This window comes from Lissotriton vulgaris, unplaced genomic scaffold, assembly GCF_964263255.1.
Source record: "Lissotriton vulgaris unplaced genomic scaffold, aLisVul1.2 SCAFFOLD_7091, whole genome shotgun sequence".
NCBI classification, from domain to species: domain Eukaryota; kingdom Metazoa; phylum Chordata; class Amphibia; order Caudata; family Salamandridae; genus Lissotriton; species Lissotriton vulgaris.
In genome coordinates, this window is record NW_028251741.1 from 16,122 (window position 1) to 28,630 (window position 12,509).

General features: G+C 44.1%; 1 protein-coding gene across 1 annotated transcript in view; it reads left to right on the forward strand.

Moving 5' to 3' along the window:
- Positions 1–444: 444 nt before the first annotated feature.
- Positions 445–12,509, forward strand: part of CTDSP1 (CTD small phosphatase 1) — a gene marked incomplete at its 5' end in the record, with an annotated part of 43,154 nt that continues 31,089 nt past the window's right edge. The window contains 2 exons of the mRNA XM_086950905.1: positions 445–546; positions 10,468–10,524. Of these exons, the coding sequence (XP_086807031.1) occupies positions 445–546; positions 10,468–10,524 (159 nt within the window). The remainder of the gene's footprint in view (positions 547–10,467; positions 10,525–12,509) is intronic.

The window sequence follows — 12,509 nt, forward strand, 5'->3', positions numbered from 1 at the left end:
ATTGCTTGTGTGGTTTTATGGTTCTTGAGCTATCCTGGCTGCTGCGTTGCCTATCGCTGGTGTGCTTTCTGTGGTACTTGGGCTGATCTGGCTGCGTCAGTTTCTATTGCTGGTGAGGTTGGGCTGCATTGACTGCTCCTGCGTCTATCACTGGTGTGCTTTCTGTGGTGCTTGGTTGCTCTGGCTGCTGCGTTGTCTTTAGCTGGTGCAGTTTTATGGTTCTTGGGCTATCCTGGCTGCTGTGTCGTCTAACACTGGTGTGGTGTCTGTGGCGCTTGGGCTGTACCTGTTGCCCCTGGGACGGTGTGTAGCCCCTATACCACCCTGCGTGCTCCGCCACGTGCCGCCTCTAGTGTGGATTCATTCTATAGCGCCTCGATCACTCCGGATGCTCCAGAAGCCACATCCATGTATTAACCTCATGTATTTCTGTCTTTTTCCCAGACTGCTTCTAAATATCTTCTTCCGGAAGTTAAGGCTCAGGACTCTGGGAAGATCTGCGTCGTCATCGACCTGGACGAGACTTTAGTTCATAGTTCGTTTAAGGTCAGTTTCTCGAGCCCAGAAGAGGGCACTATTTAAGCATAACTGTGTCATACCCTGCCAGCCCTCTCTACAGGGCATTCCTTTCTCTTTACCCTTAATCCTTCCCCTTCCTTCCTCTATTTTGTCTATTCTTTTATCTTATTTGTTTCTTTCCGCGCTCTCCTCATTCCTGCTTCCTCATCCTTCTCTGTCCAATGTCTCCCATTCTCCTTTATTCTCATCTTTTCCTGTTTTCAGCTGCAGTGACTCCATTAGAGTGGAGAAGCGCCACCCCGCAACCAGTTTTAACCTGTTTTATTATAGTTTTATTTTAATCCCCTGGACCTGCCCCCAGGACCCTGAGGAGTCTTGGGGTGGGTCCAGGAGATGGCGGTGCTGGTGGTGGAGTCAGTGTTGGGCACTCCCTTCACTGCACATGGGTTTCGCGGGCTGTCTCGGGCCGGCCAAACCCTCATGCGCAGTGAAGCTCCCTCCAGCCCCAGCTGCGTTGCTTGGGTCCAGCAGTGGTTTTGTGAGCTAGAGTTGTCCTGTGCCCAGTGATGTGCAGCAGTCCTTGCATGCTTGTCCAGTTTGTGATGCATTGTTTGTTGCTCTGGGCTGGTAAGGAAACTGGCTGGTAGGCGTGACCTGCAGCAGTTCTGTCTTGCGCGAGTATAAGAGAGTCGTACAGTAGAAGTGAATTATTATGCAGCCTGTCTTGAACAACAATGGGCTACTTTTGAATGTTAGGGTGTTTGTAAAAGCCAGTAGGTGTGTGCATGAATTTGCAGTGGTCATCCCATCCGAGCTTAGAGAGACCGAGAATGTTTTTGAATGGTTTGTTCCATAGGCGTGGACTGTACTTGGATAGATCCTTGTGCCAGGCTCCATCCTAGGATAGTCAGCGATGGTTCTTATACTGGAAACAGTCCTGCTTTAGATCGCTCTCAATGTTTTGAAATTTAGGCCTGCAGGGAGCCCCAGAGCTTGGCGGCTAGTACCCAGAAAGAGGTGCCTTCTATGGATTTCTTGCTTTAATGCAATATGACCATGCATGGTGAGCAGTGTCCTACTTTTTGTATTGGTTACATTCATTTTTGTAGGTATAGTGGTCCATTTCCTAGTAAATCTCTTTGGACAATGTACGGTGCATCCAACCTTGATCTTCTAGTACAGAGAGCCAGTGATGATGAAAACTGGGGGTACCGAAGCATAGGCTGTTGTCATAACTGAGCGTAGTGATCACCCGAGGATAGACTGTAGCTCTTGATGGAATCCTGAGTGCGGAAAGTCCCATCACAGTATTTTCACTGTGTTGGAAGAGCAGTTTCTGATCTTGTTGACTTGTGGTATTGGGGTAGATCTGTCTCAAAGGGAGATTTTCCTTGCGCCACGTGGCAGTAGGTTGGTATTTGTGCCATTATGGCATGATCTCGGTCTTTGCGGCGCATACCTCGAGGTGGTTACTCATCATCAATGCATTAAAGGCTCCAAGACCGTCCTCGTGTCTTGACGTGTGGAGGTCTTTCTGGTATTGGAAGGATATGCATATCATCTGCATAGCTGTAGCAGGTGATGTTAAGAGAGGAGATTGGTTGGACTCCTGAGGTGTCGCCCCAGTTTTTGATGCAAGAGGCTGTTGTGAATGGTGGTAATTTCACCAAGTTTTCTGTGTCAATTTCAAAGCATTTTCAGGTATTCCAAGATGGCGGAGCCATTGTAGTAGTGTCTGGTGCTGGACCGTGTTAAATGATGCTAAGTTAAGAAGCAATAGAGCAGCCACTCCATTTCTGTCCACGCTGAAGTTTAGGTTGTCTAGTCTGGATTTGAGTACAGACTCTGCCTCTGCCTGGCCGCGGGTACAGCTTGTGGTAGTTTTCCACAAAAAAATGTAAAGTCGAGTACAAAACGCTCTTTCAAATATTTTCCTTGGGAATGGACCATTACTTACTGGCCAGTAGCTTGTTGGCTTGGATGAGTCCAATGGAGTGGTCTAATGGAAGAGGTTTTAAACTGTGGTGGCCATGATCCAAAATCCAAGGACTTCTTGAATCCATTTCAAGCTACCTACCTTTCGCAGATTTTGCACATTAGATTTTTGGTGGTGCTGGGTCTGAAGGTGATCCCGATAGCCATCTTGCGTTGATGATGTTGTGGAATTCTTTCACTGAGATGGTGTTGAAGGCATTGAAAGGTGGAAGATTGGTAGTGTCCTTTGTTGTGGTTCCACTGTATCTTTGAGGTAGTTTTATATATTTACATTTTTCAGGGTTAGTTCCATGGATAGCTTGTCATGGAAGGCTTGTGATCATGGTAGTTCTGTGTTTTGGCACACTGGTTTGTGGAATGGTACATGAATCTTGTGGCGCTCCTTAAATGGGCAGTCTGCGACAGTAAGAATGTCTGTCTTTTTGTGGTTGGATTACGTCTGTGCTGCCACAGTGATACTGACCATGTGATTCTGTTTTTTGCAACCTCTGATTTTCTCCACTTCTATTGTATGCAGAGTTGTTTCATTCTTCTGATGTCATTAATGCATGTGTTTGTCATCATGTGGTCTGCCCTGCATGTGTTGGTTGGTACTTTCTGGTTGTCCAGTGCATTGGATATTCTGCTGTAGAAGCAGGTAGATCTTGAGGTCACATTTATTTTGATTGGGACTTTTTCTAGTTGAGAGCTGAGTTTTCTCCATTGTCTGTATGTGCATTTGTTCTTGGTGGTTTCTCCTGAATTTGTTGTGTTATGGATGGGTATGATGATTCTGAAGGTAATGATGTCGTGGTCACTCCACATTACCAGGGAGTTGATGGTCATTGAGGCGTGTTCCAGGAAGGCAAATGTGATGTATGTGTGCCCGGTGGAGTGACTTGGAGCATATACAATTTTCTTGCGGTGGAAAGCTTCCAAGTTGGAGGTGATTGCTTCTATCATTGTTAAATTGTTCTCATCACACCCGATGTTGAGGTCTCCTAGGGTGATCTGGGGTGGTCTAGGTTTGGGTGGTTTAGAAAAATCTTGCTCCTTGTTTATGTAGTAAGGCATCTTTAAAGTTTGCCTTGCTGAGAAGTGGATGCCACATAAGAGGCTAGTGGGAGTTAGCGAAGTGACCTCTTAAGAGCAAGGAATCCCAGTCATTCATTGTGACGTTTTCAATATTTCTAGCACTTTCTTTTTAGGATGACTGCTAGGCCTCCACCAATTCTTGCTGTCTGATCTTGTTGATGATGCAATTTTTTGGTGGTATCACTTCATGGCATGTGGGTGCAGAATCTTCACTGAACCAGGTTACTTTGATGTAGGTGAGGCCTGGTGTTTCTGAGAGCAGATCAAATATGGTAAATACATTTGTTTCTGTAGACCTTGCATTGAAAGATGGGCATTCTAGCTGCTGGGTCTGTCTCTTCTTGACATGATGGCGCTTTTACGAGGTGCTGCTTCGTATGGGGGAGGAGCAAAATCTGCAGGACCTGGTTTGAGATAATTTACTAGGTGCTCTGGCTGTGGCCTTGGGTAGACATTGAGTTTAGCCTGGGTTAGAGAATCCTGAAGTTTGATTTGAGAGGTGGTTGTGGGTGTTTGTGGGACGGCACTGTGCTGTAGCTGCTAGGTTGCATGGTGGTTGAATAAGGTGCGGTGGGTGAGGGGAGAAGGAACGATCTGGTAACATAGTAGTCATGTGCCTGTACCTTCCCTCAATCTTGAACCTCTTCCTGGCAAGCGACATTCTGAGTGTCTGCTGTTTGGAATGAGCTCTTCCTGTAAGTGTGTTGTCCTTGAATAAGTTGAGCAATTTAGATTTGGGTGATTGGATTTGTTGAGGTTGAAGCTAGATTGGTTGGGTGGAACTTGAAGCTAGATTGGTTGGGTGGAACTTGGCGGGAGTTCTTCAAGCCCTGGGGAGGTGGCAAATTATTTGCTTTGGAACTGGGTATATCGGGGTGCTGCTGGTGTCAGAATGGCAAGATTGTTTTCTAGAGGTGAGTTTACTCACTGTGGCATTGGGATGGGTTGCTCCAGGGGCTAACTCTGCCTAGTTTATCTATTTGCAGCCTACAGCCAAACAGTGTTATCTTACTGGCTAGCCGTTGTTTAGTGGTTAGAGACGATAGCGCCGTATATGTCACTCGATAACTGTATTCGCCCTACGGATGCATATGGGGTTTGCACTTGTGAGTAAAGTTTGCACAAATAAAGGCAATTCCTACTAAGAACTTCAAGGGACAAATTTCCTGGAAGCCTTAGCTGGCCGTCATTTTCCTTTGCATATTACTCTTACTAATCCGTTTCTTTTCTTAATGCGCTAGTTAGTTCACCTTCTCTGGTACCAAATAAAGTTTAGGTTGGATGTAGCTAGAATGATGGAATATCTACTGTAATTTTGGGCTCCAGAATTACAGTAGTGGGTTAAAAACAGTTGGCACTAGGAGTGACTACAATCAAAAGTCTGGCTTATCTTAAACACTGGGATGAAGACTTATTATGTGCAAATCTTATTTATGCAATAAAAACGAGTGAATCATCCGGAACCCCCCCAAAAATATTCTTATTCTGAATAAAAATTCCCCTTGTGTGTGGTTGTCCCCATTTTTTGCTGAGTTTTTATTGCTGGTTTTTAGACTCTGCACACAGTGACCCCACTGTCTAGTGACATTATGTGTGCAGTGACCCCTAAAATTTGTAGAAATGTACTAATCCTTAATTAGCATATCTGTTTAGAAGGCCATAGTATATGGTATAGAAACTGCACCTATAGCATGTAAAGGTAAATGTCACCCGTGGACTGCAGCATTTAATGCGCCAGTCACTTGTGTGGCGAATTAAATGTGTAACATAGATATTAAAACATACAAACGTTTTGACTTCCAGACTTTCACCAGGACTAATCCACTTAGTGAGTTCGACCAGTGCTACATCGCAGTCAGCCTCAAATCGCTCCTTTGTCCTGTTCTCCACTGACCATTGACTACCATTGGCAATTAAAAAAATTCATATCTTTGGTTCCCCTTGTTGGATGTGTGTGTTTTTGTGTCATTTTACTTACATTTTTTCTCTATTTTTCCAAACTGCAGAGAGATTTTTATGTTTTGTTGCTTTTAAATGCTTACACATTTACTCTCAGTTAATCCTGTCTGCTCTGTGCCATTGCTACCATGGTGTGAGATCAGGTTGAAATTGTTGAAACTTTTGACTGGACCCAATAGGTCAGTGACTTTAATACTTAACGGTAGACTGCCACCTACCCTAACTAAACAAAATACAAACTAATACATAGGTCGGGAACAAATTATTGTTTTGAGACTAGATATCGTTGTCAATTAAAATGTTCGGGCCACAGTATCCCCCAAAGCAGTAAATGTTGATATTGCTGCTTCGGTCCCAAAAAGGGTAGGGCACCCTGTTGACGCCAAATGGCATGTTGCATTTTGTAACAAGAACTGGTAGGTTCCTCATGCGCTGCTCACTTCTACCATCTAGTGGGCATTTTGAAAACTGCATTATGTTTGTCTGGAAGGAGACTCCAGTTCGACCTCAACCAGTGCTCCACACTTCCTCATGCTTTGGCATTATTTAGGTCTAGCTGAACAGCGCACCTGTCAAAGACCGTATGTGATCAACCTAAAAAAGAGCTTTCTGAAGCACTAATGGAATGGCTTTGGCTCCACCCACTTTCTGGTGGACCGAAGATTGTTTTTACTGGGCAGAAGTTGTTTGCTTTCACAGAAAAAAAAGCTGCTTTCCCTCCACGCAGCGGGAATTTTGTTTATCCAGCTGCATTAGCCAGCAGAAGTTTGGCTGCCAAGAGAAGGCTCACTATTGCACATAACATATGAAGCTTAAATCAATGGGATGAAGTTTGATCCTTCGGGTGCATGCATATGGCACTGCCCTCTTCCCCCGCCCCCCGCCCACAGCTCCCTCGGCGTCTTTGAACTTAAGTAAACTGAATCCGCTTACTTAAGTTTAAAGATGCCGAGGGAGAACTGACAATCATGTCAGTCTGGGCCGCCCACCCCCTTCAAAGTCTGAAGGGCGTGGGCGGTCCGGCGTCATGTTGAGTGACTTGATTGTCACCAGGGGCAGCAGGCAGCACCACAAGTGCGCATGAGTGGGGACGGAGGGCATATTTTCGTGCCGTGCCCACTCATGCGCTCTAGTGTCTGCTCTGCTGGTGCAAGCCCATTAGGAGAGCGAGGGTTGAGCAAAGGCTCAAACCTTGGTTTCCTAATGGGCAGGCGGGCGAGTAGTAATTGTGCCCTAAGCCAATCCTGGCGCTGCTGGCAGCTCCAGGATTTGCTGAGACTGAGGGGCTGTAGGCGCCAACAGACCCGAGGCGGCGCGGACCGGACCTGCTCAGGTAGGATCAACCACTACATTTTTGGAGACTTATAATGTTTACTTAGTGTCTGGGGTGTAGGCGGTAAGAGCGGAGTTGAAGGGATAACAACAAAAGGGTCAGAGACGGAGTTAAGGGGGACACAGAGCGTTAGCAGATAACAGGATGCAGTGAAAGCCAACAGAGGCAGCTGTTCCTATGCATTGGGCGCCTGGACGCTCGTTTTTAGAGACCACAATGGAGCAAAAGCAGCCACCGGGTCACGCTGTTTATAATCTGCTACATTCATATTGTATCCAGATGTCTATTATAATTTGTTTTAATAGGGGGAAGACACAAAACTAATAGCAGTAGTAAAAGAGCCACAGCGCAAAACGCATTTTCCGGAGTATGGGGTCTGTTTGACCTGACTTGGGATGTCAGTGTATTGTGAATTAGGAGCTCAGGCCGCTGTGCGCGGAGTTCAGTAGTTCTTCCTATGCCGTACCCTTTTCTGTATGTGAACGCTGGGTTACCAAGCAGCCCTCTTACAGCACTAACCAATAGATCCTCATATTGTTGCCATCTTAGTCGAGCCGCATTAAACCTGGATCTGTCCCGGCACTAACACTTTGTACGGGAAGCAACTCGGCTCATAGCCATTATCCGGCGCAAACATGTGCACAGAAGACAATATCCTTTGAAGCAGGCTGAAGATCGAAAGTAAATGAGCATGCGCTCAATAGAGACTTTTCTTATGCCGCAAAAATAAAACAAAGTTTTGATGTTGATGTATGACGTGAAATATATATTCATTGTTTTGTAATGTCGATGTTAGCTCTTATAGCACACCGCGGCACTGATATGGAGCACTGTTGTTAAATCATGCGCTAAGTACCTTACTCCGAGTGTAAGCGTGTTACTATATCTGCTGTTGCTCAGCGTTTCACTTTCACAACTTTCAGCTGTTACACGAACATGTTTGTGCTTCAGGGTTGCAACTGGATGAACATATTAATGTGATTGAGTCTACCTGGTTATTAATCCCCTTCCACGCTGATGACGAGCTGGGCTCGTCATGGCGTAGCCTCCTCGCACGCTGATGACGAGCCCAACTCGTCACGTAACATGCGATTTAAAAAATCTCAGCGTGCAAGCGGAATTCCGCTAGCGAGCATGAGGTTAAGAACAGTATTAATGAATGAATGAAGGTAGCTGCTATCAGTAAAAGATCCATCTGTGAGTTCTGAGAGTTATTGTGAGAGAATGAGGGAGCGTGTCAGTTATCGAGCATGTCATTAAAGTGTGTTTTTTTTCAACATTTTCTTGAGGGAAAAAAAACCAGAACCCCCCTTAAGTTGTTCAGGCTTGCTGCAGTGCAGTATGACCATCATTTTACACCCCACCACTTTCAAATGTCACCAGCTGCCCCTGACTGCAATGCTGCTAAATGCACTATGTTAAAGTGTCTTAGATAAGTAGATAATGTATGGTGTTTGTTTTTCTCTGGCAGCAGCACAGACCCCTTCCTTTTCCATCATTAACCTTAGACTTCAGAGCGCTGTTGTAGGTTGGAGAGTTCTATGGGACGCCCCGGGCTGCACACATCTATATGCATTTTTAGGTCTCCCTTGACAGCGCAGCAGTTGTCGAACCTTATGTGATCAACAAAAAAGCTTTCAGAGTAGGTGCTTAAGATTCACCCACATGGTGGTGTCCCCAAGTAGAGGATTTTATTGGGTTTGAAGGCGTGTGCTTTCACTAAAAAGAGTGCTTGTATTGCGCTTTTTGGTTTGTGGCAAACTTTATACTCAGTACAGAAGGACTACATTGATGGTGGCCACCCACTGATCATGGCTATCGGCCTGATCTGCTCATTATGAAATGTTCATTATGGAAATAGATGTGATGCTTTCATTGTGAAAAGCATTTGTTACAGTCAGTAGGCGGTTATTACCTACAAATAGGTGTTTTGTTACATGGAATCTCACAGATTACCGCAATAGGCAAGGGTTTTGGTGATCCACCTGGATAAACCACAGGGATAGAAGATTTGCACCACGGTAATCCTTATTCGCCGCTATCAGTAGGGTTTTTTTTAAATTGTTTTGACAACCTTAATTTTTTTACATTTTTGTATTTTATTACTGTATACCTTCCATGTGGGAAAGCATTGACTAAAACAATAGGTATGAGTTGGTTATGGTGACAAAAAATGATAAAGGGTATGGGCTCGATTATTTTTATAGTGAAAAGTTATGATAAAGGCGGTAGGCCTGACATATTGATCGTGAAAATCATTAGTTGAAATCAAGAGGCATTTAAGAGTTGATTGTTATTACTCTCTATTAAAGTCTGCAGATAGGTATTTTGTTGCACAAAATCTCACAGATTACCTTTGTAGGGAAGGGTTTTAATGTTGGTTTTCCCCTCATACAAACCCTAGGAGTTTAAAATTCTCTCTCTACACTTGCTATCTCTTCAGTAGGCCTGACCTGTTTAGTTATCTGTCAGGATCTTGTAATAAAACAAAATCATGAAATAAAAAATACATCCAAATGTATAAACATATATCCAAATCGATGCATGGAAGGCCTTTGGGTCAGCGTTCTTGTGCCACTGGTCTGCTTGAGTACCATTTATGCTCTGCTTCAACCTATGACGGTGTACTGCCTGGACTAATCAGTCATTTGCTGTTTTACTCTGCGAATTATTTGGCAGTTTATGATCAAATGTGCACAGCCACCTGAAAATGAGTGTGTCAGTGCTAGCCCTCCAATTCTTTAATTTTAAATTTTCTTTTTTTTTTGTAATGTTTTTTCCATTTTTTACCTCCCCTCTTTTTAATTTAATTTTTCTCAAGAGAATACTACATGGCTCTAGGCAGTACTAACAAGTTGATCGCCCTACCACTCATTTCATCTGCAGTGCGCCACATCCCACGTAGACACTTCATCTAAATTATCTTCATCTAAATTACAACAAAAAGAACTATGTACAATACCTCTGCAAGACAGATACTCATTATTATAAGGATATGTCTGCCATGTTTAGATAGCAGCATGTTTTTTTTCTTCTTTTATTCTTTTAATTCATCTTGCATATGTTGTTGAGTGTGTGTGTTTTATTGCTGTGGTGTCAGAGGGTAAGAGCAATTATGAGTCACAGGATAGGTAGATGAATGAATGAGTGCAAACCCGAGTGACATAGTGAATGCATGATGATATTGAATGCTTAGACCCATCAAGGACATGAAGGGATCTTTCATTCGTGAGCTAGACCAATTAGAATTGCCAATGGTTGTTAGATTTTTTTCTCGCAAATAAAATGAAGATGAGCAAGCACAGAAGACTGATTCCTAATTTAATTTTCCCCTAACACTACAGACTCAGTGACACTAACTTAGTGTCCACCTCTCACTTCCTGATGTGCACAATTAAGGGACCGGGGTGGCAGGGGGGTCTCTCATTCTGACTACTGTATTCCTGTCACCTTATGTCTTTCCAGTGGGATAAAACCAGGCGGTGTCAATCACCGAACAGTGTCGCACGTCAGTTTTGCCCACCTTGCTGCCTTTTATTCTCATGGACCCACACTGTGTGAAACTCACCTTGTGTTCCCTCTTGCAGCCGGTGAGCAATGCAGATTTCATCATTCCCGTGGAGATTGACGGCACCGTTCACCAGGTGAGTGACGCCAAAGCCACATCCGCGCTCGCTACCTGTTGTTTCTGCAGCGACCCTACAAGACCCTTGCATTTTTGTTGTTTTTTTTGGTCAGGTATCAGGGTCTCATGGAAAGGTTTTGGGTTCTTGGAGAGATGCATCCATTTCTTAGCTTATCAATGTTGTGTATTGGGTTTTGTTTCATGTTGGCTGCTTTGTAGACAGTATCCCATGTGTTATTACAGTGAATGTCATGAACTGCAAAGTCTGTGGGTTAGGTTAACATTTTTGAGTGAATTGACTGCCCTGCTCTGTCGGCTCATGCGTTATCTGGTCCACCTTCAAAAAAGGGAAAAAAATAAGGGTGTTGAAAATTCACATAATTTGTGTATGCATAATTATGCAAATATATGCATAATTACTCAAAACGTGAATCTGTTACTTCACACTTTATTTTAGAGCAAAAATGCTTTATTGCTCAAATGTTTGGTACGGGTACTCATTTAAACCAAAGTGCTGTGAACAATAGTGGCTCACGTTCTGTTGCTGAGCATTCGCTGTAAACCTTTACCACAAATGGCCATAAAAATTGTGAAAATTATGCAGGCTTAATAAAAGCTTTGCCCAGGCCTAAAAATATGTGCTGTTGGACATTATTTGTTGCAGTGGTCTGACGCCGATGCCTGCCCATTCGCATGCCACAAAACCACCCCTCTTTAATACCATTCCCTCAAAAACAAAGTGGCCTCTTTCACGCCGCTAGACCAAGAAGATTGCGGTTAGTTCCTTTGACCAAGTCTTCCCACAATCTCACCTACTTGAGACCCAAGACTCCAGAACGACTAATCCGCAAGATGGTATTCGTGTTGTAGATCACGCTGATGTTACTGAAGCATTTGACGGCGTTGGTTCATTCTATCAGTGTTGGACGACTCCTTCGGTACAATTGTAATTAAGCATGTTTGGGAAGCCGCTTCGGAGACGAACGCGTTCTGGGTGTTACTGTACCATATGCCCTGCTCCCAATTGAGGTCTAAATGGCACTATTGCCTTCGAATAAAAAAATGGGCTACATTTACATTCCAGAACTAATAGTGGTGACTGCTCTGAAATAACCTTAGTTTGACCAAAAAGGCAGCTCAGAGTTGCAACGTGGTAGAGTTTGGAACCGCCAGTTGTGTTGTCTTCTTGGCCAGTTTCTTCGGTTCAGAATTGTGTAGTCCATTAGATATCTTGTTGTTGTTCCCCAGGAGTAAGGGTGGTCTGCTCGTGATCAGGGAACTCACAGAACTGGAACGGGACACCTCAAACCAGACTTGACCATAGTACCTTCAGCGACTGTCCGGCGATGGCTCAACCCCATTTTGGGAGCATCTGTTGTACCCGAGTGAGTGACTGGTGGCTTGAGGCAAGAAAGTCTACGCTTTACCCCATTTGGTCTGAACATAGTCCAGACTTATGCGCTGGTGAAAGAAATAACAGAAATAAGATGGATTCGCCGCTAGTGGAAGAGATACTGGATGCCAAGACCCGAGAGGCACTGGTAATTGTTCAAGAAGACCGTGCCAGCAGGCAGTTAGCATGAGGGGCCTTAGCCTGCCTAGAGCGGAGGTTCATGTGTCAGAGGGGTCCAGATACATGTCATTATAATGACAGCACAAAATGCATTGAAAGGAAATGTTTCAATTTGTCTTAACCACTGATCATTCCTCTTGGTAGCATTCCATTCCATTGTTTTTATACATAGCTTAGAAGATTGAACTGGACTCCTTCATTTTGGGCAAGACCACCAAACTAGGGATGAGTAGTTAATATTAAAGTCTGTGAATCTATCACTTTTTTTGCTCTTGGCATCATTGTGCCTTCGAGTGACCAATTTCAAGAAAATGAATTGCAAAGGATGCTTAACTGCATTTATTTTATTTATTTTAAAAATTTATAAAGCGCGGCGTATACCCGTGGGTGTCTTGGCGCTATAAATTTGCTAAAAATCCCAGAAAAAGGTG